General features: G+C 41.0%; 1 protein-coding gene across 4 annotated transcripts in view; it reads left to right on the top strand.

The window, feature by feature from the left end:
• Positions 1 to 11,787, top strand: part of mast1 (microtubule associated serine/threonine kinase 1) — a 176,976-nt gene extending 165,189 nt beyond the window's left edge. For 3 of the 4 annotated variants that reach the window (XM_062974136.1, XM_008103094.3, XM_008103097.3), the window contains 5 exons: positions 1,245 to 1,474; positions 1,668 to 1,790; positions 1,893 to 2,029; positions 5,707 to 5,909; positions 6,645 to 11,787. In XM_062974136.1, the coding sequence (XP_062830206.1) occupies positions 1,245 to 1,474; positions 1,668 to 1,790; positions 1,893 to 2,029; positions 5,707 to 5,909; positions 6,645 to 7,750 (1,799 nt within the window). In that variant the 3' untranslated portion in view covers positions 7,751 to 11,787. The remainder of the gene's footprint in view (positions 1 to 1,244; positions 1,475 to 1,667; positions 1,791 to 1,892; positions 2,030 to 5,706; positions 5,910 to 6,644) is intronic. The other variant, XM_008103095.3, reaches the window with a different exon arrangement.
• The last annotated feature ends 11,408 nt before the right edge of the window (positions 11,788 to 23,195 follow it).

The raw sequence follows: 23,195 nt of genomic DNA on the forward strand, positions 1-23,195 counted from the left end.
CGTCCCATGTAGTTTCTTCTCTAGGAACCTCCGGTGGCCTAGGGAATAAAAGCCTTGTGACTTGAAGGTTGGGTTGCTGACCTGAAGGCTGCCTGGTTTGAATCCCACCCGGGGAGAGCGCAGATGAGCTCCCTCTATCAGCTCCAGCTCCATGTGGGGACATGAGAGAAGCCTCCCACAAGGATGGTAAAACATCAAAAACATCCAGGCGTCCCCTGGGCAACATCCTTGCAGACAGCCAATTCTCTCACTCCAGAAGCAACTCCGGTTGCTCCTGACACGAAAAAAAAAGTTTCTTCTCTGTACTGGCACTCAATCGTGTGTGCTAAAGAAAATAGGGACGGAAAAGGCTCAGGGACACCACTGTTAGGGGAGTCTCTGGTAGCACAATGGGTTAAACCCTTGTGCCAGCTGAACTGCTGACCGAAAGGTTGGCGGTTCAAATCTGGGAGCGGGGTAAGCTCCCGTCTGTCAGCTCTAGCTCCCCATGCAGGGACATGAGAGAAGCCTCCCACAGGATTGTAAAACATCAAACATCCGGGCATCTCCTAGGGAACATCCTTGCAGGCGTTCTCACACTAGAAGTGACTTCCAGTTTCTCAAGTCACTCCTGACACGGAAAAAAAAAACACTTCTAGGAAGTATTTTCCCTATCCAGCCAGAAAATGACCCCTGAGCTTTATCTGCTGGTAGGTAAGAAATAAAACTATTATTATTATTATTATTATTATTATTATTATTATTATTATTATTATTATTATTATTATTATTACCATCATCATCTCTATCTCTGCCCCACAAGTCAGCTATTTATTTATTTATTTATTTATTTATTTATTTGTTAGACTTGTATACCGCTACTCCCAGTTTGGCTCGGAGCGGTTTACAGAAATAGATTAAAACAATACACTTAGCTTTGAAATAACAATAAAAACAACAATAAAAACAGACTACCCTAGTGTAGTGCTCCCAAAGGCATAGTCCTCGTATTTACACTAAAATAGCTCCCTGCACCCAAATGTTCCAGATTCATTTATATTCCTTTGCTGACCACAGGTCATGAGAAATGGTTGAAAGTATCAGGAAGTCTTAGCAAGGCTTGCTACAGAAAGCAATCGTAGCTAGAGGACAGGACTTTTCTGGGAGGCAGAAGGTGCTGATATGTGCTTGCCCCATGAAACTGTGCAGAACTTCTCACTTATCTTTTCATTTTATCTCTTCCTTCCCCCTCTCTTTCCTTGCAGTGGAACAACACAGTAGTTCCCCGCTGGCCAGCCCAATGTCTCCCCGTTCGCTGTCATCCAATCCTTCATCTCGGGATTCTTCACCATCACGGGACTATTCACCAGCTGTAACAATCCTCCGCTCGCCCATTACTATCCAGCGTTCAGGGAAGAAGTATGGCTTCACGCTGCGTGCTATCCGGGTGTACATGGGTGACAGTGATGTCTATAGCGTGCACCATATTGTCTGGGTAAGCGTGGTTGCTTGGTAGTCGAGCATTCTGGGTGGGCCAGGCTTGGTAATGAATCCCATAGTTTCTTCATTTGCCTTGTAGTCTATAACTAAATGAGGTAGTCCAGAGAGCTTTTTTCCCTCTCTTACTCTCTCTCTCTTTCTTTTGCATTCTTTTGTTCTTTCTTTCTTTCCTTATCCTGCCCTGGCAGCATGTGGAGGAAGGCGGACCAGCTCATGAGGCAGGTTTATGTGCCGGAGACCTCATCACACATGTCAACGGAGAGCCAGTGCATGGGCTTGTGCACACTGAGGTGGTGGAGCTCATCCTGAAGGTAAACAGGAAGTGGGACAGAAAACAGAAAGAGTCTCTGATGGGACTGAGGCAAAGTGCTATCCCTACTGTCCCACAACTTGTTTCCTTCTCCTTCTCCTAGAGTGGAAACAAAGTGATGGTGACTACTACACCCTTTGAAAACACCTCCATCCGGATTGGGCCAGCTCGTAAGAGCAGCTACAAGTCCAAAATGGCCCGGAGGAACAAACGGAGCACCACCAAAGATGGCCAGGAGAGGTGAGATATACAGGGAGGGGAACTGGCACATAAATTAGAAAAGCACATAAATTAGAAACGTAGGTCTCTTCCACACAGCTGAATGCAATCTCACATTTTCTGGTTTGAGCTGGAATATATGGTAGTGTGGACTCAGATAACCTAGATTAAAGCAGATATTGTGGGATTTTCTGTCTTTAATTTTTTTTAAATTAATTTATCCATAAAAATGTATAAGTATACATTCTTTCCTCTTTTTACGATATCTTAGACAAAGGAGTATGTTATCTATCTATATATATAAAAGAGTGATGGCATCACGGCAATTCACAAAACAACAAAAGTACAGGCCCCCCAACCTCAAAATTTGACAACACAACCCATCATCCACGCCTCAAGGTTGATACAACAAAAAGAAAAGAAAAATAAAGTCCTAATTAGAGGGAGAGCAATAATTTTTTTTATCCAATTGCTGCCAGTTTAGAGGGCTAATCTCTGCCCACTTGGTTGCCTAGCAACCAAGGGACAGCCAGGTTTCAGTTAGGGGACAGGCAGATTTAGGCCTCACTTAGGCTTCTTCCACAGATTATCTAATTTGCACTGGATTATATGGCAGTGTAGACTCAAGGCCCTTCTACACAGCTATATAACCCATTTATAATCTTATATTATCTGCTTTGCACTGGATTATCTTGACTCCCCACTACCATATAATCCATCTCAGTGTGCATTTTATACAGCTGTGAAGAAGGGGCCTCAGATAATCCAGTTCTGAGCAGATAATATAAGATTAGAAATATACAGTAGAGTCTCACTTATCCAACGTAAACAGGCCGGCAGGATAAGTGAATATGTTGGATAATAAGAAGGGATTCAGGAAAAGCCAATTAAACATCAAATTAGGTAATCGTTATACAAATTAAGCACCAAAACATCGTATTATACAACAAATTTGACAGAAAAAGTAGTTCCATGCGCAGTAATGCTATGTTGTAATTACAGTAGAGTCTCACTTATCCAAGAAGATGGGATTTAATGCAAAACATTTAGATCCTGATGTAGCAGTCCATCAAGTACAGTAGAGTCTCACTTATCCAACACTCGCTTATCCAACGTTCTGGATTATCCAACGCATTTTTGTAGTCAATGCTTTCAATATATCGTGATATTTTGGTGCTAAATTCATAAATACAGTAATTATTATATAGCATTACTGTGTACTGAACTACTTTTTCTGACAAATTTGTTGTCTAACATGATGTTTTGGTGCTTAATTTGTAAAATCATAACTTAATTTGATGTTTAATAGGGTTATCCTTAATTCCTCATTATCCAACATATTCGCTTATCCAACGTTCTGCTGGCCCGTTTATGTTGGATAAGTGAGACTCTACTGTACTGTATTTACAAATTTACCACTAAAATATCACAATGAATTTAAAACACTGACTACAAAAACATTGATTATGAAAAGGCAGACTGCGTTGGATAATCCAGAACATTGTATAAGCGAATGTTGGATAAGTGAGATTTTTCTTTAATATGAAATAATTACTGGGACAGAATAATGCAGAACAATATAATCTCTAAAACCAGGACAGTAAATAAACAGGGGAATTCCACACAGGAAACAATCAGGGCCAGCTAACACCTCCCAACAAAGTATTCCCATCATCAAAGTCTGGCAAATCCTGTTTTCTCAGGGCCACAGACAATAGAAGCAGATAAAATATCGCAAACAACATCACTCTGAAAACAAGGGTATTCCAGACAGGAAACAATCAGGGCCAGCTAACACCTCCCAACAAAGTATTCCCATCATCAAAGTCTGGAAAATCCTCTGTTTTCTCAGGGCCACAGACAGTAGAAGCACATAAAATATTGCAAACAACACCACTCTGAAAACAAGGGAATTCCAGACAGGAAACAATCAGGGCCAGCTAACACCTCCCAACAAAAAATTCACTCAGGGAGGAAACAGCCAGGCTTTAAAGCTGCAAGGCCATTACATCCTAATCATTTTTCCTAATTGCAGCATTCATACTTGCCTCCAACAGACAAAAGAAAAAACAATCAGAAATATTGTATATTCACAACCTTTAGGAAATAATATCCCCTGATGGCGCAGCGTGTTAAAGCACTGAGCTGCTGAACTTCTGGACTGAAAGGCCACAGGTTTGAATTGGGGGAGCGGAGAGAGCCCCCACTGTTAGCTCCAGCTTCTGCCAACCCAGAAGTTCGAAAACATGCAAATGTGAGTGCATCAATAGGTACTGCTCCGGCGGGAAGGTAACGCCGCTCCATGTAGTCATCCCACATGAGCTTGGAGGAGTCTACGGACAACGCCGGCTCTTCGGCTTAGAAATGGAGATGAGCACCAATCTCCAGAGTAAGACACGACTGGACTTAATGTCTGGGGAAAACCTTTACCCTTGACCTTAACTACCACCAATTCCTCAATACTTTATTTCCCATACCACCATACTTCGCCACAGCAACGCGTGGCCGGGCACAGCTAGTATTGTATACAATCCAACAGTAAAAAAAGTAAAAATCAAACATATCTTTTAAGCATATTTCTTATCAGTTTTCAACTTTTCCATTACAACTTTACTACATATCTTTCTACTGCACCCCTTTTATCTACTTATACATTTATTATTATTATTATTATTATTATTATTATTATTATTATTATTATTGTTATTATTATTATTATTATTTTATTGTATGACACAGCAAACAAGATAGATATCCTGGATTTCATTTCACAAAATCACAAGTCGAACACTTCCCAAGTGTCTAGGACTATGTGATGCATTATTATTATTATTATTATTATTATTATTATTATTGTTATTATTATTATTTTATTGTATGACACAGCAAACAAGATAGATATCCTGGATTTCATTTCACAAAATCACAAGTCGAACACTTCCCAAGTGTCTAGGACTATGTGATGCATTATTATTATTATTATTATTATTATTATTATTATTATTATTATTATTATTATTATACCACCTTCTCCCCCTCTTCATCTTACCCTTATTTTGTGCCCCCTTCACCAGGACCAACAAACTCATATTGTTTCACAAGTCCAAAATTTCATTGCTTCTGTCACCTGCTTGTACCCCTTTCCCTCATTAAAAATATACTCAATAAATTTTCCCTTATTTTCCAAAAATCTGTTTGTTTCAATATTCCCTTTTCAATTTTAATTTTGCAAGTCAGTTTGTCATTAATAGCTATGTTCCAAATTTCCCTGAATTTCCTTTTTTTTTCTTTCCAGTGTTTTGCTATTAGCAATTTTTCTGCTGTTATCAAATTAGAAACCATTTCTTTCTCCTCTTGGGAGGGGATTGTATTGTCATGCATAAGTAGGAATGCTGATTTAGGTGTATTCTCTATCTCTATTTTTATTATTGCGCTTATTTCTTTATATATCATTTCCCAAAATTTTTGTATAATTTTACATGACCACCATATATGAAGATATGACCCTATTTCCTGACAGCCTCTCCCTGACAGTGGTACCTAATTCCCATTACATTAAATCAGATTGATAAAAAAATACATAAATCAGGATTTTCTATCTTGATGTTATGGGTTATATAGCTGTGTGGAAGGGCCTCTAGTTTTCTGAATACTGTTGGATCCTCTTTCGGTAACCCTCTTCCTTCCTTCCTTGGCAGTAAGAAGCGAAGCTCCCTCTTCCGCAAGATCACCAAGCAGTCAAACCTACTGCACACCAGCCGCAGCTTGTCATCTCTGAACCGCTCGCTCTCCTCCAGTGACAGCTTGCCTGGTTCGCCCACTCATGGCTTGAGTGCCCGCTCACCCACCCAAAGCCTGCGCTCCACACCAGACTCTGCCTACCTAGGTAGCAGACCTGAAGGTAGTGGTGGGCAGGGTGGCTGTGGCAGGGACATGTGCCCATAAGCGGTCAGTTTTCATGGAAGGTTGGGCTGATTGTTTGGTTTTGCTGGGAGTGCTTGATTCTTCTCTCTTAGATGGGGAATTAGAATTGGGCAGGGAACTAGCCTTCAGTTCTCACCAAATTTGGCTTCCTTGGACAGATTGGAAGATAACACCACAAAATCCTGACTGTTCTTCAATACTGCCTGATGGGAAGCCTCGTGGAAGGAGAGCCATGGTTGGATGGAGACAATGGTTGTGCTCTCTGTTGGTTTGATTTGAGAGCCTAATGAGAATAACCAAACTTGATGTGTTCCATCAACTTATCAGTTTATTTTGATCAGCATCACCTAAAAATTATTCTAGGGAAAATCTATGGACAAAGTAGATGGGTATCCATCTCCAGTGCTCAGGCCTCTTTCCAATTAGATGACAGGAGGCAAGCAGCAGAAATAGGTTGTCAGCAAAGTCAACCTTTTTTGAGCTTCTGGATGTGGAAGTTGTTATAGTTCTATAGGCAACTAGGTTGAGTAAGACTAATAGATAAGTGCATTAGCATCCTGTCCTCAGTGTGAGCCGCCGCAGTGGGTCTGTAGGAAGGATGCAGTCATATGTCCCACTCTAACAAGTGAAGCCTCTGCCTGGACCTCCAGGAAACAGAAGGGTTTGGTTGGGCATATCTCAAGATGCCTTTGTTCTCTTTGTCTCCATCCAGGTGCCTCTTCGCAAAGCAGTTCCCCAGCCTCCAGCACACCCAATTCGCCAGCCACTTCATCCCATCACATGCGGCCAAGTACTCTTCACGGCCTGTCTCCCAAACTACACCGCCAGTATCGCTCTGCCCGCTGCAAGTCAGCTGGAAATATCCCACTCTCACCCCTGGCGCACACGCCTTCCCCCACTCAGTCTTCCCCACCGCCGTTGCCCGGCCACACTGTGGGAAGCTCCAACACCACACAGAGCTTCCCGGCTAAGCTCCACTCCTCGCCGCCTGTGGTCCGGCCCCGTCCCAAGAGCGCTGAGCCCCCTCGCTCTCCACTTCTGAAGCGGGTACAGTCGGCCGAGAAGCTCGGCTCCCCGCTCAGCTCCGAGAAGAAGGTGGTGGTGAGGAAGCACAGCCTAGAGGTGGTGCACTCTGAATATCGCAAAGACTTCTATGGCGAGCCGGGTCTCCACAGCCTTGCCGAGTCAGATGGCGAGAGCCCCAGTGAATCAGGAACTCCTAAGCCTCTGGCCACCCGGCGCTTGGGCCGGCAGGAATCCCCACTTAGTTTTGGGGTAGGAGATGGAGAGGCAGCTGCCACTGAGACCAGCACCAAGACAAGGGGACCAGAAGGTCTGGCTGGGGACTGCCGACGGAGCCAAGCGGTGCAGACAGAGGAGGCATTTTCAGGAGCAAATCGAACCCTGGCAAAGGCCCTGAGCCCTGTCCAAGAGCACGAACAAGGACGGAAGGGCAGTGCGGAGGCAGAGATGGCCCCACGGGGACCCGTCCCTATTGTGCTGGAGCCCAAACAAAGCCAGGAGCTCAGCCCCCCAAGGAAACTGGGTATAGAGCACTCCCAGGACAAGGCTGGCTCACCCAAGGAGAAGTGGATTCTGGAGGTGGTGGAAGAGCATACCACCCTGGGAACCTGCGCCAAGACCCCCAGTTGCCTGTGCCCAGAAGGGACCAAGAATGGACTGAAGCGAGGCTCAGCAGAGGCCAAGGGGAAACGGGGAAAAGAAGAGGTGCCTGTATTGGGATCAGGGAGCAAGTGTGCAGGAGACACACCTCGGCCTTCCCCCCCTACTCTAGAAAAAAAGGGGGCGGCACACTGAAGGTTTGCCTTTCTCACTGTACTGACCACCATGACTACTGTCCTAGACCACCACCCTCATCTTTGCCTTCCAATCTCAGTGGTGGTCGTGGCAGTGAGAGCCGCAGCAGTGTAGGTAGGCTAGCAAGTTCCTACCCCATTGAAGCTGGAACAAGCGGGTCCTTCAAGCCCTCTGTAAATATGAAGGGCAGAGGCAACAACACTTTCCCTGATGCCCTGGCCATCTTCCCTTCCCACACCTACAAAGGGCATGTCCGGTGGGTTAGGCCATGTAAAGTATCTATACATAATTCTCACTATATATATTATATTATTTATATAAATATATATATACATATACATATATATATGAACAAGACTACTCTATACATGAAAAGGTTAAAACTGTGATCACACCCACCCCAAAGTCTATTCCTAGCACTTCAGGTTACTCCTTGAAGTGTGTTGGATTTTTTTTAACGGGGAGGGAATGGATATTTAGGGAAAAGTGCATAGAAGTGAAATACATATACCAAGTTAACTTTGAATGCAGAAGATTTTGCGGAATTCACAAAGTGCAAAACAAACAGACAAACCCCAGTTGTCATCCTTGTTGCATCTGGATTGTTGCATGCAAGGTTTTTTGCATGCAAAAGGGATGCGCAGCTCTTCATGCAAATTTGTCATTGATCCATTGGGATCCGGATGTGGCAGTCCAGGGAGGTGACAGGCAAACTTTTGTGGCATTGCCCGGCTGGTGTCATGGCAGCTGCAAACAAACAACCTTCACAAGTAAAGATGGGCCCCACCCTGCCTTGCTTACATCACATGTGGCAAGCGAGCTCATTTTTTCCCCTTCTTTGTGTTTAGTGAGATGAAGAGAGTCAGAATCCTTGAATTCGTTATTTTGCTTTTCTGATTACATCCCCTCGAGCGAACAATTTCAACGTGGGTTAGAGCTTTCTAGCAAAGGAAATTGCTCATCAGCCAATTCCTGGGATTGTAACCCTTTCTCAGACTAAATCAGAGCCAGGTTGTGTTCATGCACAAAGGGGGGAAATTCTACCAGAGGCTGCCTTAATCATAAAATCAAGGTCGATGTGGCGCAAGATGAAAGGTGGATGAAAAGGGATCTGACCCAATGAGCACGACCTTATGGGACACTTATCAATGGCAAGCTCCCCAGTGCAGTGCATGCTGTGTCAACTTCTCAAGTGGTGGATGGATGATGCCATGTGGGTTTTCCATTTTAGGCACACAAAACGCCTTGGGTTGATGCTTGTCCATACTTTGCATGCAGACAGGTTTGATTTTTGCTACACACCCCCAGGTAAAAGGAAGCGGGAAGTGGGAAAAGCTCCTCTCCACCTGAGACCCTGGAGATGCTTCCAGTAAGAGGTCTTTCAGGTTAATGGTCTGACCTGGTATGAGGCTGCCTCCTCAGAGAGGAATTGTATCTCATGGCAGTGACTTGTTTTTGCATTGTGATGGCTGCCAGGCACACTTTTCTGCAGATGCAGCCTTTGTGAGCAGGCTATCCTCATGTTGTGATTTTGGATACTGATGGAAAACTTGTTTATTGAAGGGGAAAGGTGTGCAGTACTGCAGCCTGAACTCATGGTGGAGCACAATTTGAAGTGCATTGCAACCCCATTTTAGAGGAGAAAGCCATTTTCCAGAATATATATATCCTTTCCCTTTGTTGTTTGGAAAGCTTGTAGGAGCTTGCCTGGGATACTCAATGGTCTCCTGGAAGAAGCTCAAGTAGAGCAGCCATGAATAGGAGAAAGCCAGGGACGTAGCCTCAGAGCTGCTGCATCAGATGACCTGTCTTAGCCTCTGGGTATGTGCATGACCCTTACTATGTAGAACTGGTGTGGCAGACTTGGCTCTTGAGGGCTAGAGCTCACACCAGGAGAAAGGTGAAATTACAGTATACTCCCAAGAGCATGCAATAAAGATGCGTGTGTGGCAGGTTTATGGCGAGCAGCATTCTCACACTGATTGTGTTAGCAGAGGTGGGTGTTCCTTTCCAGTGAGTGCTGTGCTGCCAAGTCTTGCTTTTGTGACATTCCTGTTTGTGGGCAGTGATGTCATCCTGCATGATGATGCTGTAAATTGTCAGTATCACTATTGTATCTAGGCATACAACCACGATCTTAGAGCAGGTCTACTGTTGTTCGGTAGTGTGGTCCACCATACTGGAGTTGTCAGGTTTCCAGAGGGAGAGATCCCCAGATACGGAGTAGCTTAGCAAACTGGGGAACAGCAGGGCTTCATCCACTTCTTTACAGCCCTTGTCTAATTCTAACAAATACGGGGATGAAAGGTGTCACAGCTGGTTAGACCACTGAGCTGCTGAATTTGCTGACGGAAGGGTCAGTGGTTCGAATCCAGGGAGTGCGGTGAGCTCCTGCTGTTAGCCCCAGCTTCTGCCAACCTCACAACATGTGAATGTGAGCAGAACAATAGGTACTGCTCTGGCAGGAAAGTAACGGCACTCCATGCAGTCATACCAGCTTTGGAGGTGTCTATGGACAATGCCGGCTCTTCAGCTTAGAAATGGAGATGAGCACCACCCCCAAGAGTCGGACAAGACTAGACTTAATGTCAGGGGGAAACTTTACCTTTACTGTCCATTAGAAGTACTATTGAGAAAAATTACACCACCTTGATTCTGCTATTTTACCGTGAAGTTTTACTTCTTGGCCTGGAGAACCTGAGAGAGGATATAAAACCTCTGAAATTTTAGATTGAATGCAGAGGCCTAACAGCCCTGCTGCAAATGGCAAAGTTGTATCATATCCATTTGGAGTGAAGCAAATGTGGTCTTGATGGCAGTATCACAACACTGATACAGCTTCTGCTTGGGCTGTCTCCTTTTCCACTCCCAGCCCAGTTGCCTCTGAAGGGAGAGGGATTCTCTATGCAATCATTACCTGACAGGCAGAGGTTCCTTGTCCCTCTCCTCCCTCTCTTCCGCCTTTTATTCCTATTATCCTGCAACAAAACCCCTTGTTAGCCAACCCTTCATTGTGATAAAATGTGCTTGTTTTCCTGAAGAGAGCCAATCTGCTGCTGGAAAATAATAGCATCCAGGTGGAGTACCATTGAAATGTCCACTGTGGTCAGATGAGACTGTCTTAACTTTGAGATCTCATAACCCACCGGCTCATCTGTCCTTCAGCCAAGCCAAGTGCAGCCCATCAGGGGCTTGAGCCGTCTTCTTTTCCTACCTGCTTGGATGCAAAAATGAGCCATGAAGCACCTGCAGTTATAGAGTAAGTGGTTCAGCTTGTTGAGGTTCAAGTCACAGGAGCTGCCCTGGTTCAACCCATATCTGTTTTCCTTCTAAAAGCCTATGACATCTGGTTCCATGGTTAGACGTTGTGTTTGCTGTAGATGTGACTTCAAAAGCAGCGAATACAGTGGGCCCTTGGTATCTGTTGAGGTTTGGTTGCAGGCCCCCGTGAATACCAAAATCTTGTGGATGCTCAAGTCCCATTATATACAACGGTGTAGTAAAATGGTGTCCCTTATATAAAATCAAGCTCTGATGTTTGGATTTTGGGGGGGTGGGATGGGTGGGATTATTTTCAAGCCGTAAATGGTTAAATCTGTGGCTACAGAATCTGTGGATTCAATGGGCTGACTGTTTGTGTTTGTGAAGACCATAATTCTTGAACTGTGGTGGGGCAGACGGGCAGACATGATTTGGGAGGACATTTTATTCTGCAACATTCTTGTTATTCCCCAATCTGGAGCTGGCAAACCCATCATTTAAATGGAGGAAGTTGCTTGGAAAGCCGGAGGAAACCCCCAATCACAACAAGTTCTCATCCAAGTCTGCATACTTTGCAAAGGAGAACATTGCTCAAGTATTCTGACATCTGCGACACCTTGTGTCGGTTTCGATGAAGGTACATGACCCACTTCCCACCACAAGCATAAAGGAAGCGGGCAGCCACATAACCTGAAGAGTTGTCTTCTGGGCCATCAAATCTGTCTCTGGGCTTATTAAGGCAGACATGTCATGTTAATAAAACAACCTGTACAGCAGATCTGGCGTCCAACTTTTCTAATTGCAATCGGGTGGGGATTTGTTTGAGATGACCTGGTTGAAGGATTCACTACCCTCTTTTCACCCGAAGCCCAGGGAGGTAAGCAAGACCATAGAAGAGACTGGGTTTGGAGAGAGGTACCATCACCCCAGGTTGAGGTGTGGCTCCTCACTCAATGAAAACAATTGCCTCAGCTATGGCATAACCGCAGGCTTTGGGAGCCCGGGTGTCTTCCTCCTCCTCGCCCATGTGTTGGCCAAGTCACATGGCTCCATAACAATTTCCTCTCTTCCGCCTTCAGGCCTCCTCCCTCCTGTACGAGCCTGGCTCACGTCCAGCAGCCTACTGCCCGTTGGTTATATAACAGCTAGGGCATTGTGCCAGGAGGTTAGTATTACACACAAGGCCACCATTGTGCACGTGAGATGTGGCTCACACGGCCCGCTGTGCCAGGACAAGGAAACCAGGGCAGAGTCACATCCGCAGCAGCCGAGGCTCTACCCACTGTCAGTTTGCTTTCTATGGGTTGCAGAGGCTGACATTAACTGACTCAGAAAGCAAAAAAACAAGTCCCAGTTTTCAGGCATCATCAGTCTAATGCTTTGCCTGTAGACGTCATTAGACCTTGGAATCTGAGCTTCATTTGGTCAGGTTTGTAACTTCCGTGGTCGTCATGACCCTAATCCTTTCCCCTGCTGCTTTAGGATCTAATGAGATTTTTTTTTTCAATCCCAGCTCATTCAGAACAGTGTCATACCTTGCTGTATCAAGCAGGCATTTCCATATGCCTCTATTTAGCATCTTGATTTGCCCCCAACCATGTCAGTGTTGTGAAGAAGCTTTTGGAGCTTGGAAGCTCTGAAGCATAGAAGAATGGACACTGGGAGACGTCAGTAAAATCAATGCACAGAGTTTTACTGTGTAGAGCAGCAAATACAGCACATACAGACTAGGCAGGCAGACAACTAACAACCGATGACTGACGATTGATAGCTGGTAGCTGATAGCTGATGCAAGAAGAAGGAACTCACTCTTATATCTGGATCCTCCCTCCTTCCAGACACTCACAGGGTCATCACACGTCATTACTGATTAACTCTTTCAACGTCCATACACTTCAGATGATGCAATCACTTTGCAATCCCAGGCACAGCACAAATTACATTTAAACATTCACCTTACACACATCTTATATTGACAAACCATTACGTGGAACATGAATCTAGATATGGCACTCCATCTTAGGCGGTTTGATGAATTTGGAGCCTTAGGGGAAGAACACTATTATCCTTGGCTGCTACTCATACACAGTGTTCAAACCACATGGGGACAGCCTTCCTCAATGCCCCAGTGCTGGAGATTTTGGTGGGGGATATTAACACATGGGGTCTGCACCTCTATACTGAGGCTTCACCATGGTCTTTTCATTTCCGCTGTTGAGCAGCTGCAATAAATCACTCTGACCATGAGGTCGTGAGTTCGAGGCCAGCCCGTGGCGGGGTGAGCACTCGTCAATTAAAAATAAAAAATAGCCCCTGCTCGTTGCTGACCTGGCAACCTGAAAGATAGTTGCATCTATCAAGTAGGAAATAAGGTACCACTTATAAAAAAAGTGGGGAGGCAAGTTTAACTGATTTACGACCTGGAATGAGGAAGTGCTGTCAGAGTGGATGATGAAGCAGCTGCTCCCCCCTGTGGCCAGAATCGAATATCCCCTCAGGACAAGGTTAAATTGCCTCTGTGTCTGTCTGTCTCGGTCTCTGTTTGATGTGTTTATGGGCACTGAATGTTTGCCCTCTGTGTGTATAATGTGATCTGCCCTGAGTCCCCTTCGGGGTGAGAAGGGCGGAATATAAATACTGTAAATAAAATAAAATAAATAAATTTCAAAGGATTTCCCTGCCACTCCGATAATAGCTAACACGTTAGCTGTCTTACAAACACCACTTGCACCCTAGATCACCAATAAACTTATTTTATAATTCTTTATTTTTATTAACTAAAATCTATACAATAATAATGCAATATAATAATAACAAGTAAATAATATGTATAACAAAAAAACTACCCGAACTACACATATCCTAAACACAAACCTAAACTAATATAAAATATAACACATAAAAAAAGGAAAGATGACTTCCAGCCATCTTTCTGCAATTAGTTAACCCTTAAAAACAATGTGTCTGCCTTTACTTTGTCTATGTACTTAAATTGTCATAACAAGCAATATTGGTATCACCCTCATTTCCCTACAAAAAATATATAGGGGTTCCACTCTTAATGATTTTATTTAATCCAGATAGTTTTTACATTTGTGCTAAGGCATCAGGTTTTAATAACTGCTCCCTTTTAGTAGATTTTAAGTTGTTTTTTTTTCTATTTCAGAGAATATAAAATTCTTGCAACTGTTGTCATATATTGCCATAACTCTTTTGTAGTTAATTGTCTAGCAATCCCAAAATAAAAGATTTGGATTTATATAATGCTATGAATTTGAACCTAATATTTTACAGCTTTTTCATCAGTTCACTACATCTAATAGAAAGATTCTTCCTGCTTATTAAGTTTCCAACATACATTTAATAGAATCATAGAGTTGGAAGAGACCTTGTGGGCCATCCAGTCCAACAAAGAAAAAGAAAATGGGTTCCCTGGAACTACAAATACAAGTATCCACTATTACAGTAATACAGAAATCATTAAACCTAAATTTAGTTCAATACATCAATATGAAAACAGATACAAAAGGCGTTGTTAAACAATCAAACAAAGGACTGTTACATTCAGAGTAGAAACAATATTTTTCCCTTGAAGGATGAATTTACTCCTCTTCTCATAAACAATACATGTTCTTTAGTTCTTTGATTGTTCCACATACACAAATTGAATCCTCTTCTTATATATAATGATTGCTCTTGTTTCTTTATTATGGATTGTAGACTGCAAAACCACAACCGGTTTCAACTCAAAAGAGTCTTCATGATTGTTTCTTGTAAAGATTGATAGTCTTCCTTTAAATGTGACTCTGGAGTAACAGCAATTACATTACTTTACAACCACCTGACTATTGTGCTTGCCATTTAAGAGTGAAATTAGTTACTCAGCTTTATATTTACATTGGAATCAAACTGTTTGCAGAGTATGCATGTTTAAAACAGATCTTTCTGTGAGTATGACATTATCTTTGTTGTGTATTGTGTATGTCTCATGTAACTATATGTATTGTAAATAACTGGTAGCCACTATATATGTTCCCTATAGAATCCACATTTTAAAAACTCAAAAAAACAACTGCAAAAAGGACTATAATCCATCCAGTCCAACCCCATTCAGCCAAGAAGCAGGAAAATTGCATTCAAAGCACCCCCGACAGATGGCCATCCAGCCTCTGTTTAAAAGCCCCCAAAGAAGGAGCTGCCGTCACACTCCGGGGCAGAGGGTTCCACTGCTGAACAGCTCTCACAGTGAGGAAGTTCATAATGTTCAGGTGGAATCTCCTTTCCTGTAGTTTGAAGCTGTTGCTTATTAGAAAATCCCAGGTGTCATGTATCAACAATATGTCATTTTAGTTAAAAATTCCTTAAATTCAAAACACGATGTGAATTTTAACACATTCTTTTCACTGCTGCATCTGAATAGTATGTCCAAGATTTATAGCCCATGTTATCATACAATCTTTTATTTGTTCATTCTCCATTCAAATGTTAACAAACATTTAATACATTTTATCTATTACCTTTTCATCTTTTGTACATATTTGGATAATAATAATAATAATAATAATAATAATAATAATAATAATAATAATAATAATAAATAATAATTTTATTCTTACACCCCGCCCCATCTCCCCGAAGGGACTCGGGGCGGCTTACATGGGGCCAAGCCCGGACACAACAATATAAAAGCAAAACAATAAAACAACAAAACAATAAAACAGATCAATCAGCAATAAAACATCAGAAACGATAAAACAATCATAAAAAGTCACGTACAAAATAACATGATAAAATCAGGAATTAGATTCAAGGATCTGGGCCAAGGTGCAAAATATGTCGAATTTAACTTTTCAGATTTTAATTTTAGCCATTAAAGTTGGTACAATTAAAACTACATTTACAGTTTTCAACCAACTGTAAATAAGAAAATCAATGAAATTCAAATGCTTTCTTCAAAAGCTCATTTCATATTGTATTCTCTTTTCTCCAAAATATCTTGGTACTTTAACCACTTTTCCAGGTGTTTTTCCTATTAAAAGGTTTTGTTGAAACCCATAATGGTGTTTCTGGCATAATCTGGGTGTGAATCTTGTTCATATTCTCAATAGGTTGTGTTTCATATAATGATTATAAAATATGCCTTCACTTTAATTTTATCAACCCATAAATACACGTGCCATCTAGATCTTAGGTCGGTGGTTCCCAACCATTTTTTGACCAGGAGCCACTTTGATCAGGAACCACTCTCCAACATTAGCACTAGAAGGCTTACAAATCAGTTTTTGGTCACCTTTAGATTCGATTTGCTTATTTGGGGTGCTGATTCAGAAAATGCATTGGATAGACCACATCCGCTCTAGTTTCTGATACAGAACATATGCCATCTAGTAGTTGCCATCTGCTCGCCCACAGAAAACCATACTTAATAATCTAGAGCTGCTATGGTCTATCCAATGCAATTTTCTGAATTAGCACCCCAAATAACTCTAGGAACAGGCCTACAACCAAAGACATCAAGTCACCCTCGCTTCCAGGCACCACATGGAACGGCTTGTGAGTAGTCAGCCTCTCGCGACATCCCCATTGCCTCGGCACTGTAAGAGGATTTCGTCAGATCAGTCACTCTAATTGCAAAAGTGTAGTAACGGTGTAGTAAACTAAACCATAGTTTAGTTCTTGGGGACCACTGGTGGTCCACAGACCATAGGTTGGGAACCACTGCCTTAGGTCATGATCTACATCTAAGCATCTTTTTCCCCAACAATATCCATTCCTTTAAATGAATAAGGAACATGTTTCAAAATGTTATCTCTAAACTTGGAAACCAAGACCTCTTCCTTGTTTTGCATCTTCCAATATTTTTATGTTCACTCTCATCTGATTCCTTTACCATACAAATCCCAATAAATCCGTCTGCCACAAGCTGAAAGTTTTATTTTTTTAAAATAATCATTATTGTCTGAAATATCAACATGCTGGAAACACATTTATTTTCACGACTGAAATTTTGCCCAGCAGAGGGAGGTTTAAACTCTTCCATCTCTCCTCCTTTCATTCCACGTCTTGGCATAATTGTTTTGATATGACATACAAGTTGAATTTGTCATTGTAATACTAGGTATTTCACCATCTTTTTAATTTTATTGCCAGTTTTTTCTTTCAATGTAATTTGATCTTTATCTTCATATCAACATTACCATCTTTTGCTTGTTAATTTTAAAAACCTGACAATTATCACAGTTCTCTCAATTTTACCATCGGTCCTTCGACACTTTCCAGTGGATTTATTAGAATAATCACTACATTGCCCACAAATATTATCTACAGTAGAGTCTCACTTATCCAAGCTAAACGGGTCGGCAGAAGCTTGGATAAGCGAATATCTTGGATAATAAGGAGGGATTAAGGAAAAGCTTATTAAACATCAAATTAGGTTATGATTTTACAAATTATGCACCAAACCATCATGTTATACAACAAATTTGACAAAAAAAGTAGTTCAATACACAGTAATGTTATGTTTTAATTACTGTATTTATGAATTTAGCACCAAAATATCACAATATATTGAAAACATTGACTACAAAAATGGCTTGGATAATCCAGAGGCTTGGATAAGCGAGGCTTGGATTAGTGAGACTCTACTGTATTTGTATGATTCCTTTATAATCTTAATGCTTGTAGTATTCTCATCTGGCTTGATGTCTCTGTTCAAAGTCTCAAGTATTTAAAGAAATAGCGATAGTGACAGTGGACATCCTTGTATGGTTCCTTTTTGTATCTCTCATAAGTTAAATGATTTTCTATTAATTTAAATCATGCATTTTGTGTAAAACAAATTGATCCAACCCATGTCATAAAGTTGTTCCCAAATGCCATGTGTTCTAGCACCCTGAAAATCCAAGTCCAATTTAAATTGTTAAAAGCTTTTCCCACATCTAAGCTTGCCTCTTCTTATGTCATACCAAATAATACCATATATTCAAAACATTTCTAATATTATCGTTTAATTGTTTGTTTGGAAGGAATCTAAACGGAGATCATGAATAAAATCCTGAAGAATGGTTTTCAATCTCTCGGCCGAAATTATCATAAGCATAATTCAGTAACAATATTGGTCTGTTACATTTTTCAGCAGCAATATTGGTTTGTAATTTTCTGCAAAAGTCAGATCCTGATCTTCTTTAGGTATCAAAACTATATTAGCATCTTTCCAACTATCACAAATCCAGCAGTCTGTAAAACTGAATTCATTGCCCGTTGTAATAATATTAACAGTTCATGCTAATACACGTCTTGATATATACACAAGGAAGTAGAAGATTTGGAGTAATATTAGGGATGTATATGATGCCCAAAACTTGATCAACATGGTTCTGGATTATCCAATGCATTGCTGTAGTCAATGTTTTCAATATATTGTGATATTTTGGTGCTAAATTACGAAAATACAGTAAATACAACATAACATTACTGCGTATTGAACTACTTTTTCTGTCAAATTTGTTGTATAACATGATGTTTTGGTGCTTAATTTGTAAAATCATAAACTAATTTGATGTTTAATAGGCTTTTCCTTAATCCCTCCTTATTATCCAAGATATTCGCTTATCCAAGCTTCTGCCGACCCGTTTTGCTTGGATAAGTGAGACTCTACTTTATTATTATTATTATTATTATTATTATTATTATTATTATTATTATTATTATTATTTTCTTCCATGAGATTTGTGTAAGAGAACTCCACACTGAATTGTATCCCATTTTAATGTATGCAGTTGTTTGAAATTAGCATATTAATATATGCAAGAAAGATGAATGTCATTAGGAATATCCTCTGCAGATACCAAATAGTTTGAAACCTAGATTGCGTGTTAAAAGGATGCGAACCCTACACAATTCTTCACCCACTTTTTTATCATGTCAGAAGCAACTTGAGAACATACTTCAAGTCACTTCTGGCGTGAGAGAATTGGCTGTCTACAGAGATATTGCCCAATGGATGCCAGGATGTGTTACCATCCTGCTGGGAGGCTTCTCTCATGTCCCTGCAAGTTAGAACTGACAGACGGGAGCTCACCTCGTCTCGTGGATTCGGACCGCCAACTTTCAGGTCGGCAACCCAATCTTCAGGTCAGCAGTTCAACTGGCACAAGGGTTTAACCCAGGGGTCCCCAAACTCAGGCCCGGGGGCCGGATGCGGCCCATCGAAGCCATTTATCCGGGCCCCACAGCACAAGGGCAGAAGCGGGTTGGGCTGAATGACCCAAGGGGTCTCTTCTTCTCTTACAACCATTATTATTATTATTATTATTATTATTATTATTATTATTATTATTATTATCATTGAGGCTGGGTGGCCATCTGTCAGAGGCTGGGCTGTGGTGCAGGCTGGTTAGCAGCCAACTGCAACAAATCACTCTGACCAAGAGGTCATGAGTTCGAGGCCCGCCTGTGCCTGCGTCTCTGTTCTATGTTATGGCATTGAATGTTTGCCTTTATGTGTGCAATGTGATCCGCTGCGAGTCCCCTTCAAGGTGAGAAGGGCGGAATATAAATGCTGTAAAATAAATAAATAAATAAATAAATAATGCTTTACTTGTGCTTTTGGTGCACAGAGGCAGAAGGGGGTTGGACTAAATGGCCCAAGGGGTCTCTTCCAACCCTCTTTATTATTATTATTGTTGTTGTTGTTGTTGTTGTTATTAACATTGAGGCTGGGTGGCCATCTGTCAGGGGTGCTTTGCTTGTGCTTTCGGTGCACAAAGGCAGAAGGGAATTGGACTCAATAGCCCAAAGGGTCTCTTCCAACCCTCTTTTTATTATTGTTGTTGTTATTATTATTGTTGTTATTATTATTAATGATTATTGCTTAGTGGCCAACTATAGTCCGGCCCTCCAACGGTCCAAAGGATTGTGAACTGGCCTGCTGTTTAAAAAGTTTGGGGACCCCTGGTTTAACCCATTGCGCCACTGCAGCTCTTCACCCACTGAGCTGCCCAAACAGAACCAGAACATTGTGAACATTATAAAAGTGAAAGTGGGAGCCTTAAAGATTGCATTCCTCAAATGAAAAACTTTCGGAAGGATCTTAATAGTTCACGTATTTCTCACCTGCCTAATTCACATAATTTGTGAAGTGAGGCTGAGATCCTTCATCGCTTTGGTATATCTTAAATACTCACCCACAGAATAACATTACACAAACCCTATATTTAATTTCAATTATCATAACTTGGGTTTGTCAATGACCAATGCATACTGTTGACAAGCTATTATGTAATTACAATGCCCAAAGGCAATACATAGAAACAATGAGTATTTACACACTTCTGCACAAACACAACTCTGTTTACGCCCTTGCCAACTAGATACCATAGATACCATAATTGCACATTCTCCACCCCTCAAAAAATCACTGCACATGCAGAGCTTAACGTATGCCTGCATATGTTACTAACTGGTTGCCAGCTGGAAAATCTGCTCTCACAGTTGGGAGATGATGGTACATATGGTGGTACCTATTCCAACATTATTAAGATGGATCTTAAGGCAGAATGCGATATACATCGTCTGCTTACAAACCAAGCTTTCACTTGAAAATTAAGCTCAACCACATCGTTCATTGAGACATCAAACTGGTACTCTTGAACTGGATGTGACTGACTGAGACTTGCTATGGCAAGCCCTGAATTCCCAAGTGTCTTCACTCAGATGTTCTGCTTGCCTGCCCTCTCCGGTCTGTCAAGTCTTGATCTCTAACCAGGGTTAGCCCTAAAAATGGCAAAGCAAGAGTTCCTGAGTTGAGTAATGCGATCCACAAATAGCACCATTTCCAGAAGGGTGCTGATTAAGATGAGGTCCACTCATCACAATGTCTCAGGAGACACCCACTAAATACTCGTCGGAGATCAACTTCTCAAGTGACTCAGCAATGCTTGGAAGGCAGTGGCTTCAGAGAAGTAAAGGTGACCAGGCAGTCACCTGGATCCTTGCAGCCAGCGGTGATGACTTCATTCAGTTACTGGGTCATTCATCTTCTCTGCATTCAGAGACCTTCTGGGAGCTGCTACCTTATAACCTAGATTACCAGCATGAGCTTTCCAAGAGTTTCCCAAGAGCACATAATAATAATAATAATAATAATAATAATAATAATAATAATAATAATAATAATAATAATTGTATTCTTATATCCCGCCCCATCTCCCCGAAGGGACTCAGGACGGCTTACATGGGACCAAGCCCAGTCAACAACAATAAAATAACACCATAAAACATACCGTATATACTCGAGTGTAAGCCAACCCAAATATAAGCCGAGGCACCTAATTTTACCACAAAAAAACTAGGAAAACATTGACTCCAGTATAAGCCGAGGGTGGTAAATTTCAGAAATACAAACAGATACCAATAAAATTACATTAATTGAGGCATCAGTAGGTTAAATGTTTTTTTTAATATTTACATAAAGCTCTAATTTAAGATAAGATTGTCCAACTCTGATTAAATCATTATTCTCATCTTCTTCAATGTAAATGTGCTTATGTATCCTTTTAATAATAATAGAGTAAAATAAAAATGTAATAATACTACTACTAATAATAATAAATACAGGGAAATAATACATGTAGTAATAGAGTAAAATAATAAATATAATAATAATAAGATCAGAGTGAAATAAATGTATTCATAATAATAATAATAATAATAATAATAATAATAATAATAATAATAATAATAATAATAATAATATAAAGAGTAAAATAAATGTAATAATAATAATAATGGGGTTGTTGTATGTCTTTCGGGCTGTGTGGCCATGTTCCAGAAGTATTCTCTCCTGACGTTTCGCCCACATCTATAGCAGGCATCCTCAGAGGTTGTGGCCATAGCTGCCTGCCATAGATGTGGGCGAAACGTCAGGAGAGAATACTTCTGGAACATGGCCACACAGCCCGAAAGACATACAACAACCCTGTGATCCCGGCCATGAAAGCCTTCAATAACACAATAATAATAATAATAATAATAATAATAATAATAATAATAATAATTTTATTCTTATACCCCGCCCCATCTCCCCGAAGAGACTCAGGACAGCATACATGGGGCCAAGCCCGAATAGAACAATAAAAACAAGACAAGAAACCAATAAAACCAATAATCAAACCATAAAAACAAGTCATAAAAACCACATACAAGTAGTAGCACATAATAGTAGCAACAATAATATAGAAAAATAATAAATGTAATACAGTAGAGTCTCACTTATCCAAGCTAAACGGGCCCGCAGAATCTTGGATAAGCGAATATCTTGGACAATAAGGAGGGATTAAGGAAAAGCCTATTAAACATCAAATTAGGTTATGATTTTACAAATTAAGCACCAAAACATCATGTTACACAACAAATTTGACAGAAAAAGAAGTTCAATACGCATATGTTATGTTGTAATTACTGTATCTACAAATTTAGCACCAAAATATCACAATATATTGAAAACATTGACTACAAAAATGGCTTGGATAATCCAGAACCTTGGATAAGCGAGGCTTGGATAAGTGAAACTCTACTGTAATACCAATAATAATAGAAAAACATAATAAATGTACCATATATTCTCAAGTATAAGCTGACCCAAATATAAGCCAACCAGGACCCTCACCCGAGTATAAGCCGAGAGAGGGCTTTTTCAGTCTTAAAAAAGGGCTGAAAAACTAGGCTTATACTTGAGTATATACAGTAATATTCCCAAGTTTCTTCACTCTCTTAGATGTTCCCAACTGGGAAAGATTTTGCAATGTTTACTCCATAGTCTCTATTGTATAGGCAGGGACTGTTTTCCAAACAAATCATGTTGATTCTGGATGTTTCAGGAATTGATTATCTACTATGTAATAACATACTAATGTGCATGTATCTTTCCCAGCCTCAAGTGTTATTCTTACTTTCAGTGCAACTATCACACAGGAGATGTAAACTGATTTCCACTGTCCTATATCCCAGGATTTGATCCCAGATTATCTGCTTTGAACTGGATTATATGAGTGTACGCTGCCACTCATCCTGGGATCCTGGGATATAGGTCAGTGTAGATCCAACCGTAAGGTGCATCTACACCAGGCATGGCAATTTTTTTTTGCCCTGGGGCTGCATTGTGGATCTGGCTGGGAGAGCCAGA

This window comes from Anolis carolinensis, chromosome 2, assembly GCF_035594765.1.
Source record: "Anolis carolinensis isolate JA03-04 chromosome 2, rAnoCar3.1.pri, whole genome shotgun sequence".
Classification (NCBI taxonomy): domain Eukaryota; kingdom Metazoa; phylum Chordata; class Lepidosauria; order Squamata; family Dactyloidae; genus Anolis; species Anolis carolinensis.